Genomic DNA, 18,259 nt, shown 5'->3' on the forward strand with positions numbered 1-18,259 from the left:
AAAGTATGACTGCGAATTAAAAGTTACTTTATATGATTAAATAACGGTAAGGAACATCAACATTAACTATTTGTCATTAACAATATTTGTTCTCAACGCAAACTTAAATATGTAACATCATATACGTAAAGGTCAACATATTCTACTCATAATACGATATATAATACTGAGGTGAAAACGCACACACGTGTTTTTACTGGAATATCTAGGCAACAAGACGAACTTATAAATATGCGATGCAAAGACTATATTTTTTAATACAATATTATGCACATCGATCTGACGGAAATGTTCAACCGATTTGTTTCTTATTTCCTGTTTTTTTTTTTTTTATATATTATTTTTTATTATTTTTCTTCTTTTTTTGTTCAGAAACTGCTACTGAAATTGCAAATTATAGGTTTCAATGCCTAAGACCTAAGTTATTTATAGCATTCAAGAGAGTATGAATTATCAAAGGTATTATCATGTAAGACTTAGAATAATATATTTTTAAATACATAATTAAATACGCGATTGAATCATCATCACAGTGTGCACATTTGTTCAAAGATTTAAAAAATGCATGTGCATACATTTTTTTCAGCATCCCAATCAATAACTAGATATAGCTTAAATAGCATTAATTACTATTATAACAAGTTAGTCAGATGTTACCTTATAAATTTATCATTATATGATATAAAAGTAGCAAAATAACTTAATCAAGGCTGAGCATGTTTAGAATGGAAGGCCTGTTTTTTTTTTAACGTATTTTTATGTCATCTCATTTTGTTATATAAGGCTGACAATTTGGAGTTACATCGAAGAAGGTCTTTATACATACAATGCATACAATGATGCACACGAAGTGAGCATAACTTAAACTTAGGCAGTGAAAAAGTACAAAATTTTATGATAAGCAAATATCACAATGCAATCGAAAACAGAGCAGGTTGGATTAATATAACTGCGTTGGCACTTTTACTTTGTTAATGTGCTAAGAAAATTTATACAAAACATCATCTTATATTAACTCTAACACATTAATTATATTTTAGACCAGCGTCAGAATTTCCACCATGCTCTAGTTTAACGAATGCAATGACAATGCACATGTATTAATTTAAATATATTAAAAAGCTATTAACATTTTCACAAATACAGATTACATCATAACACAATTGTGTTGTTCCATTTTACAATTACATATAATTACAAAATGTTAAGATGAAAAAGCTATAATTTTTAAATGAGAAATTAAGTTTTCAATGAGTTCTATATATTACTCTTCCATTATGATACATTTAATATGAAATATTTACGGTAACAAATGATCAGTTCTCTACTAAAATAATATGCATATTTAGGTGATTAATATAATCTACTATTTAAATTTACTGATATTATAGAGTACAATAATTTATGATGACTATAAAAGACTTAATATATAAGCAAGGACACACAATTAAATGATAAAAGCTCATAATAGAATTTATATTGGAATTAGCTTATCAACTATATACATGCATTCAACGCACTTTTAAGTCACAGATTGTTTCGATCACATGAACAATGATTATTCTATATTTGAGCACTGGAAGCAATGGACGAATATTATATACCCATAAGTATACATTGCAGGGTATTTCTTTTTTACATTTTTCGTAATGATATTGTTTTTCGATTATTTTCTTATTAACCATAAATCACTGTAATTTTTCATACCCATTACATTCATTTCGTTGTTTTGTGTAATATGTATTAAAGTAAAATACCATCACCTTTGGCAAATAGTATTAGTCAAACAAGTTATAATACATTGTTCTTAATAACGATCAAATAAATTTTTGAGCTGTACTTTAAATATAACAATACCTATAATGTAATACCTGGATGTGTACAATTTGCTGCATGCGCGCGCGCGCGTGTGTATCTGTGTGTCGTTTTGCATTGCATTATATTGCATTGCAATATACACCTACTAATTGATATTTAATTGTAATAATGTCATAACCATTATTAGTTATAACAGAATTAAACTTTATTCTTACTATTTAAGTAGATGCATGCTGCTTCTTTTTATAGATACAGCTGTTCCTGCAATGCTATATCTCATCACTCATATCAATATATGTATATCAACAATAACTTATTTACAATATATCTGATATAAAGTACTTTTCTACAACTTTGCCGTAATACATAGCAATATTCATTAGAATATTCAAAATTATGCATTCTGCATGTAAGCAATAAAGTAAGACTTAATAAAAATATTATGAACTAGCTCATTGTAAATAACAAAAATTTGAAAAAAAGGGAATCAAATTATTAGAACTCTATGGCATTAAATATAATAAAAACTATTACAATATTATAACAAAATAATGACTAAGATACAAATTCATTTTTAGTCATATTCATATATATAATTCATACTAAATATAGTGAATGTTATATTTTATATGATATTATATTGCATTATCAAAAAAATATCATTGGTTATATGGCTACAGTATTTATTCGTTTTCGTTAATATTTTGTTTCGTTAATTGTAAATTAATTTAAATATTTAAAAAAAACATTACATATATACATTCTACTCAATATGTCCCGATAAATTACTTTATAATGTTGTGAACATCCTTTTCCTTTCTTCAAATATTTCAAATATATATCATACCACAAATATGAACTCATATCGAAAAATAATTAATTTGGAAGCCTCTTCCCAGAGACATTTAACTTAAATCAAAGACTTACGTCACCATACGCAAAGTTCCATTTCTCATATGCAGCCAAACTAGTAGGTGATACTGACCTACGAATTCTCTTCAGAGAATCACGAAAATCTTGCATTGTAATATTGCGTACAGAATTAAGATCAAGTTCTTTAACCTGATCTGGATTCAACTCTGTCAAATGATAATGTAATTTACACCATATTTCTAATGAAATTATTATTATGTTTTGTTATTATTATTATACAGGCCGAATGGTCAAATCATCAATTTCCATCCGATCCCTTTTATATATAATACAACTATTATTACACACATGCTATATGATAAAACAACATAGTACATTACCTCTGATAGGACCAAGGGCTGCATCCTTTGCTAAACCAGTTAAATCACTTCCAGAATATCCTTCTGTTAAAATCGCCATTTCCTTGAGTTCTTCCTTTGTTAATGGATCATTATGTTTTGCTAAAAGTCTCTGAAGTAACATAATTCTTGTTGCTATATCTGGTAGCGTAACATATACTCGTTTCGTAAATCTTCTCAATGCTGCCTCATCTAATTCTTGTGGTCTATTTGTAGCAGCCATAACGAGCACTCTCTCTTCAGGGTTACATGGCAAACCATCAAATTCAACAAGAAATTCTGTTTTCAATCGTCTGTTGAGAAAAAATTCATACAGGAATGAACAAGTATTATTATAATATTCTAAATTTATAAATTTATATTTTTAAATAGTATACCTTGAAGCTTCGTGTTCATTATCTCTGCGTTCACTTAATAATGAATCTACTTCATCAATAAAAATAACAGATGGTTGCAATTCTCTTGCTATTGCAAAAAGTGCCCTTACTAACTTTTCACCTTCCCCTACATATTTGGAAGTTAGGCTAGCAGCAGATATTGAAAAAAATGTTGCATTACATTGCGTAGCTACGGCACGTGCTAGAAGAGTTTTTCCATTTCCAGGAGGACCAAACAATAACAATCCTCTTGCAGGAGTTCGTAATCCTGTGAACAATTCTGGTCGCAATGAGGGTAATATCACCATTTCTTGCAAAGCCTGTTTTGCAGTCTACAAATTTAAATATTACATATATAAAATCAATTCAATACATATATTTATTTTCATCTATCAAATTGTCATTTACAAACCTCTTGACCAGCAATATCTTCCCATTGGATGGCTGTTCCACCTTCTAAGATTTCATCTAATATAACTTGAGCAAGCTTTGGATCTACACCTTTTAGAAGAGGTACTTTTCGTGTTGGTGTACTTCTGTTACTGTTTGATGTAGTTGGTGTTGCAGGTCTTCTTAAAGGTGAACCATTACCAGGTACAGATAATTGTCTTTTTACAGAAGGTGGTGTTGACGATGGTTTTATGGGTGTCACTCTATGAGTAGGTTGAATATTTGTTGTGCGACCCATACTGCGTGGCAATGTCTGACTCTTACTCATATTTGTACCCATTAATCGTTTTCCAGGAACAGATAGTTTTCTTCCAGATGCTGTAATAACAACCATAATATTGATAATGCAAAATAGATTAAAATATAAAGGTATAAATAAAAAGATAAACATCACAATAAACAAGATAAGGTAAGAATATTTATAGGCACACATAGTATTATTGATATTAGTGAAAAAAATTTGTGATACTAAAATAAAATATTGCATATGTATTTATAAATGTTGAAAGAAAATTTATGTATCAAAGAAGGATATGTTTATTTCCTGGTATTTAAATAAAGTACTTCATCTAAAGTAAGTAAATTGCATGAACAAATCAATTGTTAAGTATTCATATACAGGTGGAATTAAGATTAATAATGGCATTAACATTTATATTGCTAATACAATATTAGTAATTGGTATCAATACTTTAAAATAAATTAAAGTTTATCAAAAAACATCATTTTGATATTACAAGTAATACACACATTTATCAGTAAAATTAAATACATTTGAGGAATCACACAGAAGTCCATTTCCAATCTTATCATATGCATAAAAGAATATATTTGCCGGGTATCTGTTTATCTAATCTTATGTCTATATAAGCAGGGATCATTAATAGTAATATTTCTATTTGATTACATACTTATATTTATCTATTACATCACACTATATGGCCATATTTTAAATGCATTTTATATGGAAACATGAAATGCATGGAATTAAAAAAAGCAGAACTACAAATAGACATAATCTACCTACTTTCTAATTACAATTATTTAAGCCCAGAATATCAGACAAACAATACCTTCAGAAGGATGCACGCAACAGTTTTTTGGAGATCGTGGCCTTAATTTGGGAATCTGAGTGCATGTGTTCTGTCCTGTATTTACTGTTTGTGAATTATTCATATTTTTATTATGACTTATATTTAAAGAAGCTGTACGAGTAGTTTGTAATGTGTGTACACTGCGACGAGCCCTCAGAAGTTTTCCTGGATGTTCGTTGTCCAATTTATTTCCAGAAGTACGATATTCATTGGCGATATCCAGTTTTTTCAGCTCACACACACTCACTACAAAAAGGAAAAACACTCTCTGCCATGCTGCAGTAGGCTAAGTAGCTAAAGAGGAAATAAGACTAAACATAAACCCATTAAAAAAATAGGCTATGTTAGGATATTATTCAAACTGCGTCAATTTTTATCGCAATTAGATATGCTGCTATTTATAAGTTGGCCACTAATTTTCCAAATGCATTAAGTTGTCTTAATGACATAGTTCTGATGGTTGTGAAACAGAATTAATAATAAATTGTGCCAAAGGTAAATTTTGTAATACAAAATTATGCGAACTGGTGTCACTCGTCATACACGCACGCACGCACGCACACACACACAAACATTAAGAAATAATTAGCACATAAGCATGCTAAATACATCGATCTTTTTTGTGCTATTGCTATCACTTTACATGTGCTGTAAGATCCAATTTTTCCATATAAAGAACAATTGTGAGCAATGTTTCATATAATACATAGAATTACACACAAAAAAATTGTACTTTATAATATTTGATTTTTTACAGAATAATGCAATAGCGCAAAAAGCATAGAACGATTAATAAATATATCTGTACAAACCTAAGAAGTCAAGCCTATCCTTAGCCATTGCTAAATTTGTACACATTTTATCATGCAATCTTTGTGCATGTTCCCATACTTCGCCACGGCCACCAGTGCACTCAACAGCTATTCCTTTTTCTAATTCGCCAATTCCTTTTTTATAAAGTTCTATAGCCATTTCTTTTTTTCCTAATAAGAAATAGAATCAACAAATATTTAAAATTGTAATACCTTTCATAAGACATAGTATCTTCTTATCAGAAATCAATTATTTTTTGTTACCTTCATTATCTTCATCAATTTTGAGTGCTTTACTAATAAACTCAAAAGCTCTACGATGGTGATGCTTTTGTTTAGCGAGCAGTGGATCACCAGGACCAGGTCCAATCGCTCTCTTAGGTACTTGTGACATCTCTTCACTTTCACTTTGTGCAGTATTAATCGAATCACGAGTCAAATTATTTTCAGACTTTTGACCAACAACTATTTCAAGCTGGCAACTATGCTTTGTAGCTTGTCTTCGTTGAATCAGTTGTGAGGTAGATGTATACAAGTACTTAAACACCACAAAAAGTTGATAAAGCAAAGTTCTTAAAACGTTAAACAATAATATAAGGGGAAAAGAAACAATATACAAATTGCGTTTGTGCACCGACGGTTGTGGATTATCGAGAAACCGATGGCTATGATGATGATGATGATGATTGTGATGGTGATTGTTACAATTAATAGTCGTCGTAGTTTTATCACTGTTTTCACTCTTAGTCACGCAAAGCTTCTTAGGTGACTTTGTACCGAATTTTCGTGCCGGTCGCCCACCATCACTGTAAGACATTTCCTACTGCGATCTTCAGATCCAGGTAAATTGAATTACGCTTTTCGATGTTAAAAAAAGTGATTAGAATAAACCGTTCCGACATCCCCGATGTGAAACATCGAGGAGCAAATAATAAGTAAAAAAATTATGTCGATATTACGATGTTTTTATAAGTACGATCAACGTGAAATGAGTAGTCAGTACTGACATGCAGTACGTCAATAAAAATTGATTTAAGAGAATGAGAATTTTGAGCCGTTCGTATGATGAACTGGCAAATAACAAAAGAGTTCAAATATTTGAGAGTCTTTTGTAGCATAGCTTATGATTCTCGTCGAATTTTAAATAAGTACGCATTAATATTGTGACAGACAAATATTTTGTAGAAAACGATAGAAAAACATGTCACAACATTGATTTGTTGTATGTGTTATCTTTCAGCTAACCACAGCTACACTGTCGGGCGACCTTGACAATCTTATCACGCGGTTCAATATACGTTGCATGTATACTTTTGGATCGTTTTCATTGTTTCTTTATTACTGCATTAACGTCTTACAAATTTTTCTAATATATTCTTCTCTGTAAATAATTTCTATTTTGAATAATTTTCATTACATATAATACGTACCTATTATAATATGCTTGATATTATTTAAATACGCAACACCTTGTCGAAATGGAATGCTTGTAGTTAGATATCAGCATCGACCAATCAACATCGTCGTAAAATGTTTCAGTGACTTCACAATGTTGGTTCGTTATTTTGTCCAATAAAATCTCGCTCAGTGGGTCACGTGATACGTACTATTAGCAAGCGTCATTTCCATTTGCCAGATGTGAACAGATATACCGACTTGAAAATCTTTCGTCTTTCAATTTCTATGATCTGTGTATCATATATTTCTTGTAAAAGTGATCTCATGTCGCCATTTTGTGTTTCAATTTTGCGCTTTACATTTTACAGATTTGGTTAAAGTAAAAAAGATGTCCTCTGCGAGCGGTGATGAAAGCGAAGTTACTTTAGCTGAACCAGGTATATATACGGAATATCTATTTGAATAAATTTGGTTAAGGTAGTATAAATAATTTTGCATATAAAATAGATAATTCGTTTGTAGTACGTTTTATTAAGGTAACCAAAGTGCATTGCACACCCGGTAGTAATCACCGTTTACGTACCGCCATTGAGCAAATGGCGTCACGTATATAGAATGTTTCATTTTTCGTTTGTATTAATTACATTCAATTTTTTTTTCTCTCTTTTAGTACAACGTACAAGGTCTGGTCGTGCTCGTAAAACACCAGTGGTGGCGAAAAAATCACCAGTGAAGAAGCTTCTAGCGAGAGCTACTCGTTCCCCTAAAAAAATTCGAGAAATTGAGGGGATAGAGGTATGTAATAAAGTATATTTTGCAATGGTAAATACATTGTTCATTCTTCTATGTGATATAAGATTTAGTTAATACAATGAAAACTTTTATTTTAGGAGGAATCTCATGTGTTAGAAGTGGTAGAAAGCCTCTCTGAAAATGGTGTACAAAGATTGAATGACATTATAATTGAGCGACACAATGACAGTGCTCCTATGTTACATTTAGAATTAGAAGATTCAGGAGACACTAATGTTCATGAAGTTACAATAGATCAAAGTATACAGTCGGAGATAGGTGTACCAGAATTAGAAGCTCCTCCTCCACCAAATGTAAATAATATGCCTAATACACCTATTTTATCTTCACTTAAAGTAAAAGAAGCTACACATTTAATGGTATGTAACAAACCATTTTGATATATCAATCGTATAACATTTCAAATTAAATATGATTATTTTACAGCAGGAACATTCTGGTACAGAATGTGATACAATAATTATAGAAGAGAGTAGTATGGACAAGGAAGATATGCTTTGTGAAACTACACAGATTGAGATGGAAGGACAAAGTATAAGTAATGATGAGATAAGCAATCAACGTGTATTGATTGATTTTGAAGAAGTTGTAACAGAAGATGGTGATACAATAACACAAGTGACCAAAATTTTGGATACGGATGGAATTCATTCAGATAATGTAATCAGTCATGTCGATACAGGTATTGAAGTTATGGAGGTTGATGATTCACAACAAGAAATATCAGAAGTTGTAGAAAATATTGTGGATAAAGTGGAACCGGACGCAGAAGCAATGGAAACTGAAAACATAGAACTTTCGACTATAGAAATTACTGAAGGAAATGAGTCAAACTTTCAAATTGATAATGGTATAAAAAAAACAGAACCAGATACAGAAGCAGTTTCTGAAGATGAATTACCTAACGAAGCAGCTGCTAAGGTAATTCACGATTTTGTAAAGAATTTTTATATCAAATTTAATATGCGATTAATGTTTATTGTAACGTTTATTCATTTTACGTTATTAGGAACCAGAAACTGAAGCTGTCTCTGACGAAGAATTACCAGCAGCTGCTCCTGCTGATTTAGGTGAAACAGAATCTGTCTCGGAAGACGAATTACCACCAGATAGTGAAAAGAAAAGAAAAAGTGGTATTAAGTCTATAAATAAAACACCAGAAAAAAAAGCTAAAACGGAAGGAGGAAGTCAGTAAATCATATTAAAAATAATCACTTAATTTATATTTATTGGCCGTATGCATTTTAACTCGTTTTGTTTATTACTATAGATAAAAGAAAATTAAATGCAGAAGGAGAATATGATCCTAGTTCTCCAACTTCTGAGAATAATGATGAGACACCCGCGAAGAAAGTCGCTTTATCCAGTGAAACAGAGCTTGGAGATAATAAACTGGATATAAAGCCAGCATCGCCAAAAAAGAAAACTCTCCCTGAATTAGAAAAGTATTGGAAAGCTGTCAATGAGGATCCATCAGATTTTACAGGGTGGACATATCTTCTACAATATGTTGACCAAGAGGTATTGAGAATAATGTTATTATAAATTATATTATTTCCCCTTTCCCTACTACTTTCCTTTTTCTTTTAATTTTTACATTATTTAGTAATAAGTTTACAACATACACAAATGAATACCCACACAGATACACGCACGTGTTTTAGAACGACGCAGAGGCAGCGCGTGAAGCATACACCAAATTTTTGGAGCGGTACCCGTATTGCTATGGTTACTGGCGGAAGTTCGCTGATTACGAGAAGAAGAAGGGCAACCCCGAAAATGTCCAAATGGTGAGTTAATTCGTTTTTTTCTTCATTAGGTTTATATTTCTTATTATGATATCATTTAATTAACGCAATCTAATGAAAATAGCTCGAGTTAGGAAGACGCGTGGGCAGTGTGCACGCACGTAAATATGGTTTTCCCTTCCAACAGCCTAGCACGTCTTGCGGCACCTATACGACTCTCTCCGTTTACCAAATAGCTACTTATTTAATTATTCTGTGATATCTATAATGCTATATTACGTATTATTGTTTTATCAATATCGATATAACGATACTCTACGTACGATACGTAAGTCACATGAAGGCTAGTTATTTCCATTTGCGATATATTATCGTTCAAGAAATTGTGTGTAATATTTACTTGTAAGCATTTGTACACATAGCTTACTACAGAAAGTATTGTAACTTAAGCATAAGATGTGGTACCTTACTTAATGTAAGTAAGATTGGGTTGGGTGTTAAGTCAAAGTCAGAAACAAAGACTTAGGACGTGCACGTGCCAGAGAGGGAACAAGAATGAGTGATGGAAGACACTGAGGCACCCAGATTGGAACACTCCCTGACTTTAAGGTGAATGCACAATGCTCTGCAATCTCAGTGTTAATTATATCAATCTTTATTTACAGTACGCGTACGGTATGTGAGTATACGTTACTAAAAACCGTAATGCTTAACAAAAGCTAAAAATAGGTATAAGACTACCCGGCGTCAGTCCAATTATTTGTAAACTCTTCTAAGTGTGATTACGAATCGTTACTACAGGTATTCGACCAAGGTTCGAAAGCTATTTCACTCAGCGTCGACCTCTGGCTGCATTACATCAACCACTGCAAAACTGTCTACGAAAAGGACGAAGAAAAACTTCGTGAACAATACGAAAGGGCTATTCAAGCCTGCGGATTGGAATTTAGGTAAATAAGATTAAGATAGTAAACGCGAAGATAAGAAGTAATATTATATTATTGCCTTTTTCATTATTATGCTAGATCTGATCGTCTTTGGGAGAGTTACATAAAATGGGAATTAGAAGGAAAGCGTTTGAGTAGAGTAACGGCATTGTACGATCGATTATTGTGCACCCCTACCCTTGGATATATTTCTCATTTTGAAGCTTTTCAAGAATTCGTCTCTTCAAATTTACCAAACCGAATTTTAAGCGTCGATGATTTCCTTGCTCTCCGAGCCGAAGTTAAAGCTCTTCTAAAAGCAGACGACGCTACGTCAGCATCAGCTGCGGACGATGCGCCACCAGGAGAAGAACCACCTCCTCACGAAATGCCACCTACGGACGAGGAGACACGTGCTATCAGAGAAAAGATCATCAGTAGTAGACGTAAAATGCATAAAGCAAATGTTAATGCAGTGGCTGCTAGATGGTCATACGAAGAAGGGGTAAGAAATTCTGTTGTAACATTGAACATTTTTTTAAATCTTTGAGCAATCTATGTATATTTTAACACGCAAAACAACCGTAAATCGTAATATCATCTTTGAATAACAGATTAAGAGGCCATACTTTCACGTTAAACCTTTAGAACGGTGCCAGTTAAAGAATTGGAAGGAATACTTGGATTTTGAAATTGAACAAAAGGATCAAAATAGAATCATCATTCTTTTTGAAAGATGTCTCATAGCGTGTGCACTCTATGATGAATTTTGGATGCGGGTACGTTAATTATGATGATTAAGAAAAATATTTTTTTCTATCGATCGATGTTATGTAATTTTTTATTTACAGTTTGTACGTTATCTGGAATCGTTGAAAGGTGATAATGTAGAAAAAATAAGAGATGTTTATTCGAGAGCATGCATGGTTCATCATCCGAAGAAACCTAATTTACATCTGCAGTGGGCGACCTTCGAGGAAGGTCAGGGCAATTTTGAAAAAGCTGCTACTATATTGGAAAATATCGATAATGTGTTACCCAATATGTTACAAATAGCCTATCGAAGAATAAATTTAGAACGCAGACGTAACGATTTAGAAAAAGCTTGTACATTGTATGAAAACTATATAAGCAACAGCAAGAATAGGACAATTGCTAATAACATTGCAGTAAAATACGCTCGTTTTCTTTGCAAAGTTAAGAACGATGTGGATAAAGCTATTAAAGTATTACTAAAGGTATATTTATACATTTTTCTTTCGATCGTTAAATTTAATGCTTGAAATTGTTTTCGTTATACGAATAATTTTTTTCAACAGGCCACAGAGAAAGATAAAGATAACCCAAGATTGTACTTGCAATTAATAGATCTGGGGTTACAGAGAAATCCGGTTGATACGCAAGAAGTCGTGGGATACATGGATATGTTTATAGAAAGAGAACATGCTGATTTGGAACAAAGAGTTTTATTTGCACAACGCAAAGTAGAATTCCTTGAAGACTTCAGTCCTGACATTCGACAAGTTTTAAAAGCACACGAACAGTTCCAAAAGTGTATAAAACAGGCGAAAGAACGAAAAAAGACAAAGAGTGATGATAATAAAACGTACGAATTATCGCTTCTACTTGTTGTACATATAAGTATTTAAAATAATATAGTTCTTAAGCTTATCAAGTATATTTATATATTTGTTAATTTTTATATTTTTTTGATATTAAAAATTTGATACAAGATAGTATTTTTTTGTTATCTTCTATTACAGTGACTCTTCTCCTCCGAAGAAAGTGAAAACTGGAGAACAGTCTAATATACCTCCACCACCATCTGTAGGTTCTCAATCTTATCAGTATAGCAGTGGACCAAGCGGACCTTATCAGTCACAACAACAGTTTCAAGGTGGACAATATGGAGGTCAAGGTGGCTATCAACAAGGTTATCAACAATATCCGCCTCCATCAGATCCTAATTATGCAAATTATCAAAATTGGCAGTATGGACAAGGTGGTCCACAAGCATATGGACCTTATAATCAATGGGGTTCTTACAATTATTATTAAAGGATTATTCATAATTTCTTGTGTAAGCAGTTATTATGCGTTATCATATTTGTTGTATATTTTATGACCCTTACTTTTTCATTCACTTTCAATTTATCAAAAACGAATAATTTTATCAATTTTATCGCTAAAAAATGTTTTTTGCGACATTACGAAACTAGCTTTCCAAAGTGCTATTTCTCTTTTAGTATTTCTACAAGTACTCTTTGAAATGATAAATATGCACTTAAGCTTCTAAACAATGTGTAATGAGAGTTAATCTATTGAAAAATACGCCTATTAATGAGTTTGCTATCACGTCGAGTTGTAAACAAATTCTTTCGATGTCAATGTCATCTTTCATACAAATTCATATTAGATACAAATTACTTTACGTATATTTAACAAATTCACATATGACACGGCAATAAGCTATAATTGTTTTCTATTCTTCTGGACATAAGTCGAATAGTTGAAAATTGAACAGCTTACCCAAATGACAAGAAATAAAAATATAGGATAGTTTCTAATGCATTTTCCCCCCTTTTTTGATACATAGCACAAAAATTGTGTTGCTTATATGTTCAATATAAAAATCTCATTTTTAGTTATTAATAATGTAACATATTGTTGAGTGAATTTGCACGAATCAAATGTTACATCAGCAAAAGTGAAATGTGTGAAAATTGTAACCGTACAAATTCATTATCATTTTTATTTTGACATATTTGAACAAAATTATACTCTACTTGAAATATGAAACTTACAGACACAGTCCAACGTATACGAAATGCATTTATTATAAATCGTATATGTTATGAACAAATCCAATTTTAATTTAATCTTATTAATTTGCTTTCATTCAATTACTACATTACTTTAATTATTATCGTATATATATATAATATATATATAATATATATGTAATACATATATATAATATATGTATATAATATATATATAATATATATCATATATATGTTATATATATATATTATGTGATATAATTGGTAAATTAAAAATATTTTTATTAATATCCTTGTCATTAGCAAACTTTTATGATTACATTTAATTTCTATATACAAAATATTTTCATAGTGCATATATCATGGTTCATTATAGATAAACTAAGATTTTGAAAAAGTTAATCCAAAATAATTGACTGCAAGTTTAGTTATTTTTTTGGAATTTCAATTTAGAAAAGACCACTAATATAAAATTTGTGTAGTGAATTTACCTTCAATTAAATACTTTTTAAAATTTTACTTTGGGTACTTATCATAATTTTTAAATATTGAACAAAGGTGCGAATTTCAGTATATGTTTGCTGTTGACTCAATGTGGCATAGTTATATCTTTTGACATTACCTCTAATAAAGCTGAAATGTTCACAAAATATCACTTATCCAATAACAGAATTAAGATTTAGAATATGTAATGTATGTGAAATTGTTCACAAACTAATGTAAATAAAGGGATGGATGTCATCTTGATTCAAATGCATTCATAAAATACTAATAGAATAGTTTGTTGTTTTAATGTCACTATTTTGGTGTAATTTAATTATTTCTATTAGAAACTAATATTTTCAGTCTGCATTTTGTTAGAAAATATAATAAACATTTCAAGTATAATAATTCTAATATTTTTATTAAATCTGATATAACAAATGCATAATATCTATGTTGAAAATATTCTTATTTTTATAACTTTAATCTCACATTTAAATTGAAAGTTTAAACCTTCAATTTTATAATTTCATACTTAGATACTAAAACATAATTACAAATACTTGTTCATAGCTGCTGATAAAATTAATAGAATTTTATCATATATGAATAAAAAAGATAAGTTTTAGTAATATAAGCATCATAAAGTAAGTTTAGTTTCAAGTAGAATAATGTTAAAATATGAAAAAGATTAGTAAACAAGAACTTTTTATTAAATAGAAGGGCTTAATTGTTTTGGAAGAAATTATTTAAATGAGTAATATGTATCATTCGACAACAGCACTTGTAGCCATTTGATTCAATCCACAAGTTCCGTCTCCTCTGTAAACTCTATAATATCCTTGTTCACCCCATTGAGGACCCCAACTATTTTTTATTATCCAATATGGTAGTTCTTTCTTAAATAATGGATATTCTGAAAAATACCCATTGATTTAAGTACACATTTATTTTATTCGATGTTAAAGATAATTTAACATCGAATTTAATTTTTTTATTTAGAGTTTATTATAAAAAAATTACATGAATAGAAGTAATACTTACTACGTATTCCATAACCTACGATAAGAACACCATGATCCAAATTATAAGGATTGCATAAGAATTTAAAAGGATGAGAAATCCCACCCATATAAAACTGCATCGCATTAGCATTGATACCAATAGATATAGGACCATTTTGAACTAGCCACTGTGCCATTTTTGTTTCATTGGATGTAATATTAACTGCAGAAACAACTTCCACTTTAATTTTACGTTGATTAATGTAGCATTTTTCATCTTTGCCTATATATGGATAATCTGATTCTAATTCAAGCCCTCCTAAATTTTCTATAGCTCTATAAGCATTGTCTGGTAATCCACCATTGCAAGCATCGTCTAATTTATCACAATCCACTAATTCTTGTTCAGATAATGAGAGTAATTTTCCATGCTTTATGGCATATTGCCCCTCTACATTACCTGTTACAGAAAATGCCCAACATGACCCACATTGTCCTTGATCTTTCACAGGTGTTACAGCATTGTAATTGCGCCAATCGAATTCAATGGGCAATTCAATATCAGGTATTTTTGCTTGTGGGATTGGTATTTGATTTTCTACACGTAAATCAGGACGCAATCCTAAATATTGCTTTTTAAATTCTTCAGATGTTAAATCTGCAAACATAGTCACTCCATATTCTCCAGTACCTTGTTCGTATGTTTGCAATCTTTCTATAATTTTAAGATTTTTTTGAAATATCTTGAAGCGATATTTCTTCTCTTTATCAGATAAATAATTTTTATTAAAATTTACAATAAAATCTTGGAACATTCTTTCATGTCTCATATTATCCGCTTGAACCAACATTTTTTGGATATAATTAGCACCTTTTAGAGATCGTTTCCTTCTTGCATCATGATCGCAAGTTATTTTAATATCTGGAGAACCTTTGTCTAACCAAGGTTGTGACCATATAGTGAATAAACATTCTTTCAGATCACTTCCCTCTTTCAATTGACAATTTTCTTTTGTTCCTTTAGGACAATCACTTACACCTAATTTTACTTTTATTTTATATAACATACCTGAAACAACTTGAGCAGATGCTTCTGTAATTTCTACTAAGATTGGTTCATTTGTACTTTCTAAATTTTGAGATAATTTAGTTACACCCAGATTTGCATATTGTACAATTTCAGGATCACTAACATTTCTATCAGAAGGTGCTCCAACTAATGCTCTTTTTTTCCTTGTAACAATATCATAAAGAGCAGGTGAATAGGATCTTTTTTTCTTATTAAAGGATAGATTTGAATCAATAATATTGTTTTGAGAATTAAATTTTTCATCTTTGTTATGCACTGATATTTCTTCCAATATAATTTCTTTTTCATTAACTAATGGCTGTTGATTATTATCATTATCATTTGTCTTAACTGGTAAATCAAAATCTTCTAAAAATTCTTCAAATTCTTTGATTTTATCTGTAAAGCTTTGAAGATTCTCTTCATCATTACTTTTATTTACAAATAATTTTACAAATGGATGTTCTGTAACAAGTGGTTCTTCATTTTTTTGAGTATTAAAATTTGAAGTACGTGTAAAATCGTCTATTAAAACACTCTTTAGGCCTTCATAAGCATTATCTTTCTGCTGCTGATTGTTATCTTTGGCTATTATATATGACTCATTTATTAAATTTTGAGCTATACTAAATTCATTATTACTAATTGTGGTGCAATTATTTTTTGTTATTTTACGACTATCATGTTGCCAAGGTTGTTCTTCAAATGTAACCAAACATGTTTTGAATGGAACATTAGATTGCAATGTACAATCTGAGGAACTTGTCAATACATTCTTTAAACAAGAGGATTCACCTACTTTAACCAGAAGTTGGTATTGTATTATGTTAGAAGAAGGTGGAACTACACGAGTTGCTTTAACAATATCAATTACTATATGTTTAAAATTATTAGATAAAATCTCATCCATTTGTTTTTCAATCTGTCTATTAAAAGCAGTGAATCCAGGTAAATCAGGATTTAAGTCATACGGGCATCCAGGACAATAATTAGAATCAGATGTTTTCACTGCTATAATTTGAGGATCATTTTGATCTCTTGTAGATTTCATTTCATGATCTGATGCAGTAGTTCCATTTTGTATAATCTGTTTATTTAAATTTTCTATAAAATCATGATTTTCATGATTTATCTCTTTGTTTTGTTCTGGCATTGCATTATCTTGAGAAGACTGAGGATACAAATATGTACATTGAATAGAGTCACTTTGTACCTGTACATTGCCAAACTCATCTTGTTTGAGATTAATTGTACATGCTTCTGTAGGACAAGATATTACAATTTCTTTACAAACAGGATTCAAATTAAATGTTAATCTATATATCACGTGTGACAATTCTTCCTAAAAAATAAAAGATCAAAATTATTTTTATTATTATAAATACGTATATTAATACATTTAAATTAATTATAAATAAACTACAAATTAATTAATTATATAAAAATAATAAAGGATAAAACTTATTTTACTTAAAAATTTCTACTTTGTTACATAAAAAGCAAATAATAACACTATACTATTATAATTTTGGATAATTACATTTTGTCCAAAATGTAATGTGAACTAATTGATATTACTTACTAATTTTTCAGCATTAATCAATTGTCCTCCTGTATATGTATGATGCGTTGGCGAATTTTCATTTAAAGAATGTAATGCAGTTTGTATCAACGAATCGTTTACACTTTGTAATGATATATTTGTAGGATTGGAGAATGCCAGAAAAAACAAATTACAACAAAATATGAACTTCGTTATAGAAAATCGTAAGTTTGCCATTGTTCTTAAAAATTCTTAACTGCGTCGTAAATACTTTCACATGAGCTTCTAACTGCTTTTAACTGCTTCTGAGTAATAAGTGATGACTAGTATGTACTAACCATTGAAGCAATGTTTATTTCATCATCATGTAGAGCTGCAAGTTACAAAGAGAAGTTATGCATTTGTTTGAAAGAATCAATATATCAAGAAATGTTTGCATTATTTACGTCATAAAGATTACTGTTATTATTATTATTATTATTATTATTATTATTATTATTATTATTATTATTATTGTTGTTGTTGTGTTTTGACTTTTAAGATTAAAGGTCACAGAATATAAAAATGAAAGAATATCACTTTACGTCTTTTGTTCGTTGCTTCTGTAATGTAAATAATATCCTTTTCAAAAGAATTAATAAATTGTACAATCGTTTGATATACTACGATA

The 18,259-nt window shown here is 30.2% G+C and overlaps 3 protein-coding genes across 7 annotated transcripts; 1 reads left to right on the forward strand and 2 right to left on the reverse strand.

The window, feature by feature from the left end:
* Positions 1-2,580: 2,580 nt before the first annotated feature.
* Positions 2,581-7,351, reverse strand: LOC122632388 (spastin). 4 transcript variants are annotated; one of them, XM_043819102.1, is made up of 8 exons: positions 7,253-7,351; positions 6,087-6,360; positions 5,823-5,993; positions 4,990-5,256; positions 3,879-4,234; positions 3,467-3,798; positions 3,072-3,382; positions 2,581-2,897 (listed from the first exon to the last, which is right to left on the reverse strand). In XM_043819102.1, exons 2-8 carry the CDS (start codon positions 6,214-6,216, stop codon positions 2,734-2,736), a joined length of 1,731 nt encoding a protein of 576 aa, XP_043675037.1. In that variant the 5' UTR covers positions 6,217-6,360; positions 7,253-7,351; the 3' UTR covers positions 2,581-2,733. The 4 variants fall into 4 exon arrangements, with proteins under 4 accessions (XP_043675037.1, XP_043675038.1, XP_043675035.1 ...); XM_043819103.1 differs by lacking the exon at positions 7,253-7,351 and adding an exon at positions 6,440-6,570; XM_043819100.1 differs by lacking the exon at positions 7,253-7,351 and having other exon boundaries at positions 6,087-7,235.
* Positions 7,352-7,498: 147 nt separating this feature from the next.
* On the forward strand, positions 7,499-14,262 carry LOC122632436 (pre-mRNA-processing factor 39). 2 transcript variants are annotated; one of them, XM_043819199.1, is made up of 13 exons: positions 7,499-7,657; positions 7,891-8,015; positions 8,111-8,392; positions 8,460-8,954; positions 9,043-9,220; positions 9,304-9,554; positions 9,698-9,823; positions 10,583-10,731; positions 10,807-11,212; positions 11,322-11,486; positions 11,559-11,945; positions 12,027-12,313; positions 12,471-14,262. In XM_043819199.1, exons 1-13 carry the CDS (start codon positions 7,609-7,611, stop codon positions 12,763-12,765), a joined length of 3,195 nt encoding a protein of 1,064 aa, XP_043675134.1. In that variant the 5' UTR covers positions 7,499-7,608; the 3' UTR covers positions 12,766-14,262. The 2 variants fall into 2 exon arrangements, with proteins under 2 accessions (XP_043675134.1, XP_043675135.1); XM_043819200.1 differs by having other exon boundaries at positions 8,111-8,326.
* A 402-nt stretch (positions 14,263-14,664) lies between these two features.
* On the reverse strand, positions 14,665-17,997 carry LOC122632437. The gene is made up of 3 exons (XM_043819201.1): positions 17,629-17,997; positions 15,018-17,388; positions 14,665-14,889 (listed from the first exon to the last, which is right to left on the reverse strand). The coding sequence occupies exons 1-3, from the start codon at positions 17,824-17,826 to the stop codon at positions 14,741-14,743; spliced, it is 2,718 nt and encodes a 905-aa protein (XP_043675136.1). The 5' UTR covers positions 17,827-17,997; the 3' UTR covers positions 14,665-14,740.
* Between the last annotated feature and the right edge of the window lie 262 nt (positions 17,998-18,259).

The sequence above is a fragment of the Vespula pensylvanica genome, chromosome 10, assembly GCF_014466175.1.
Source record: "Vespula pensylvanica isolate Volc-1 chromosome 10, ASM1446617v1, whole genome shotgun sequence".
In the NCBI taxonomy this organism is placed as follows: Eukaryota; Metazoa; Arthropoda; class Insecta; order Hymenoptera; family Vespidae; genus Vespula; species Vespula pensylvanica.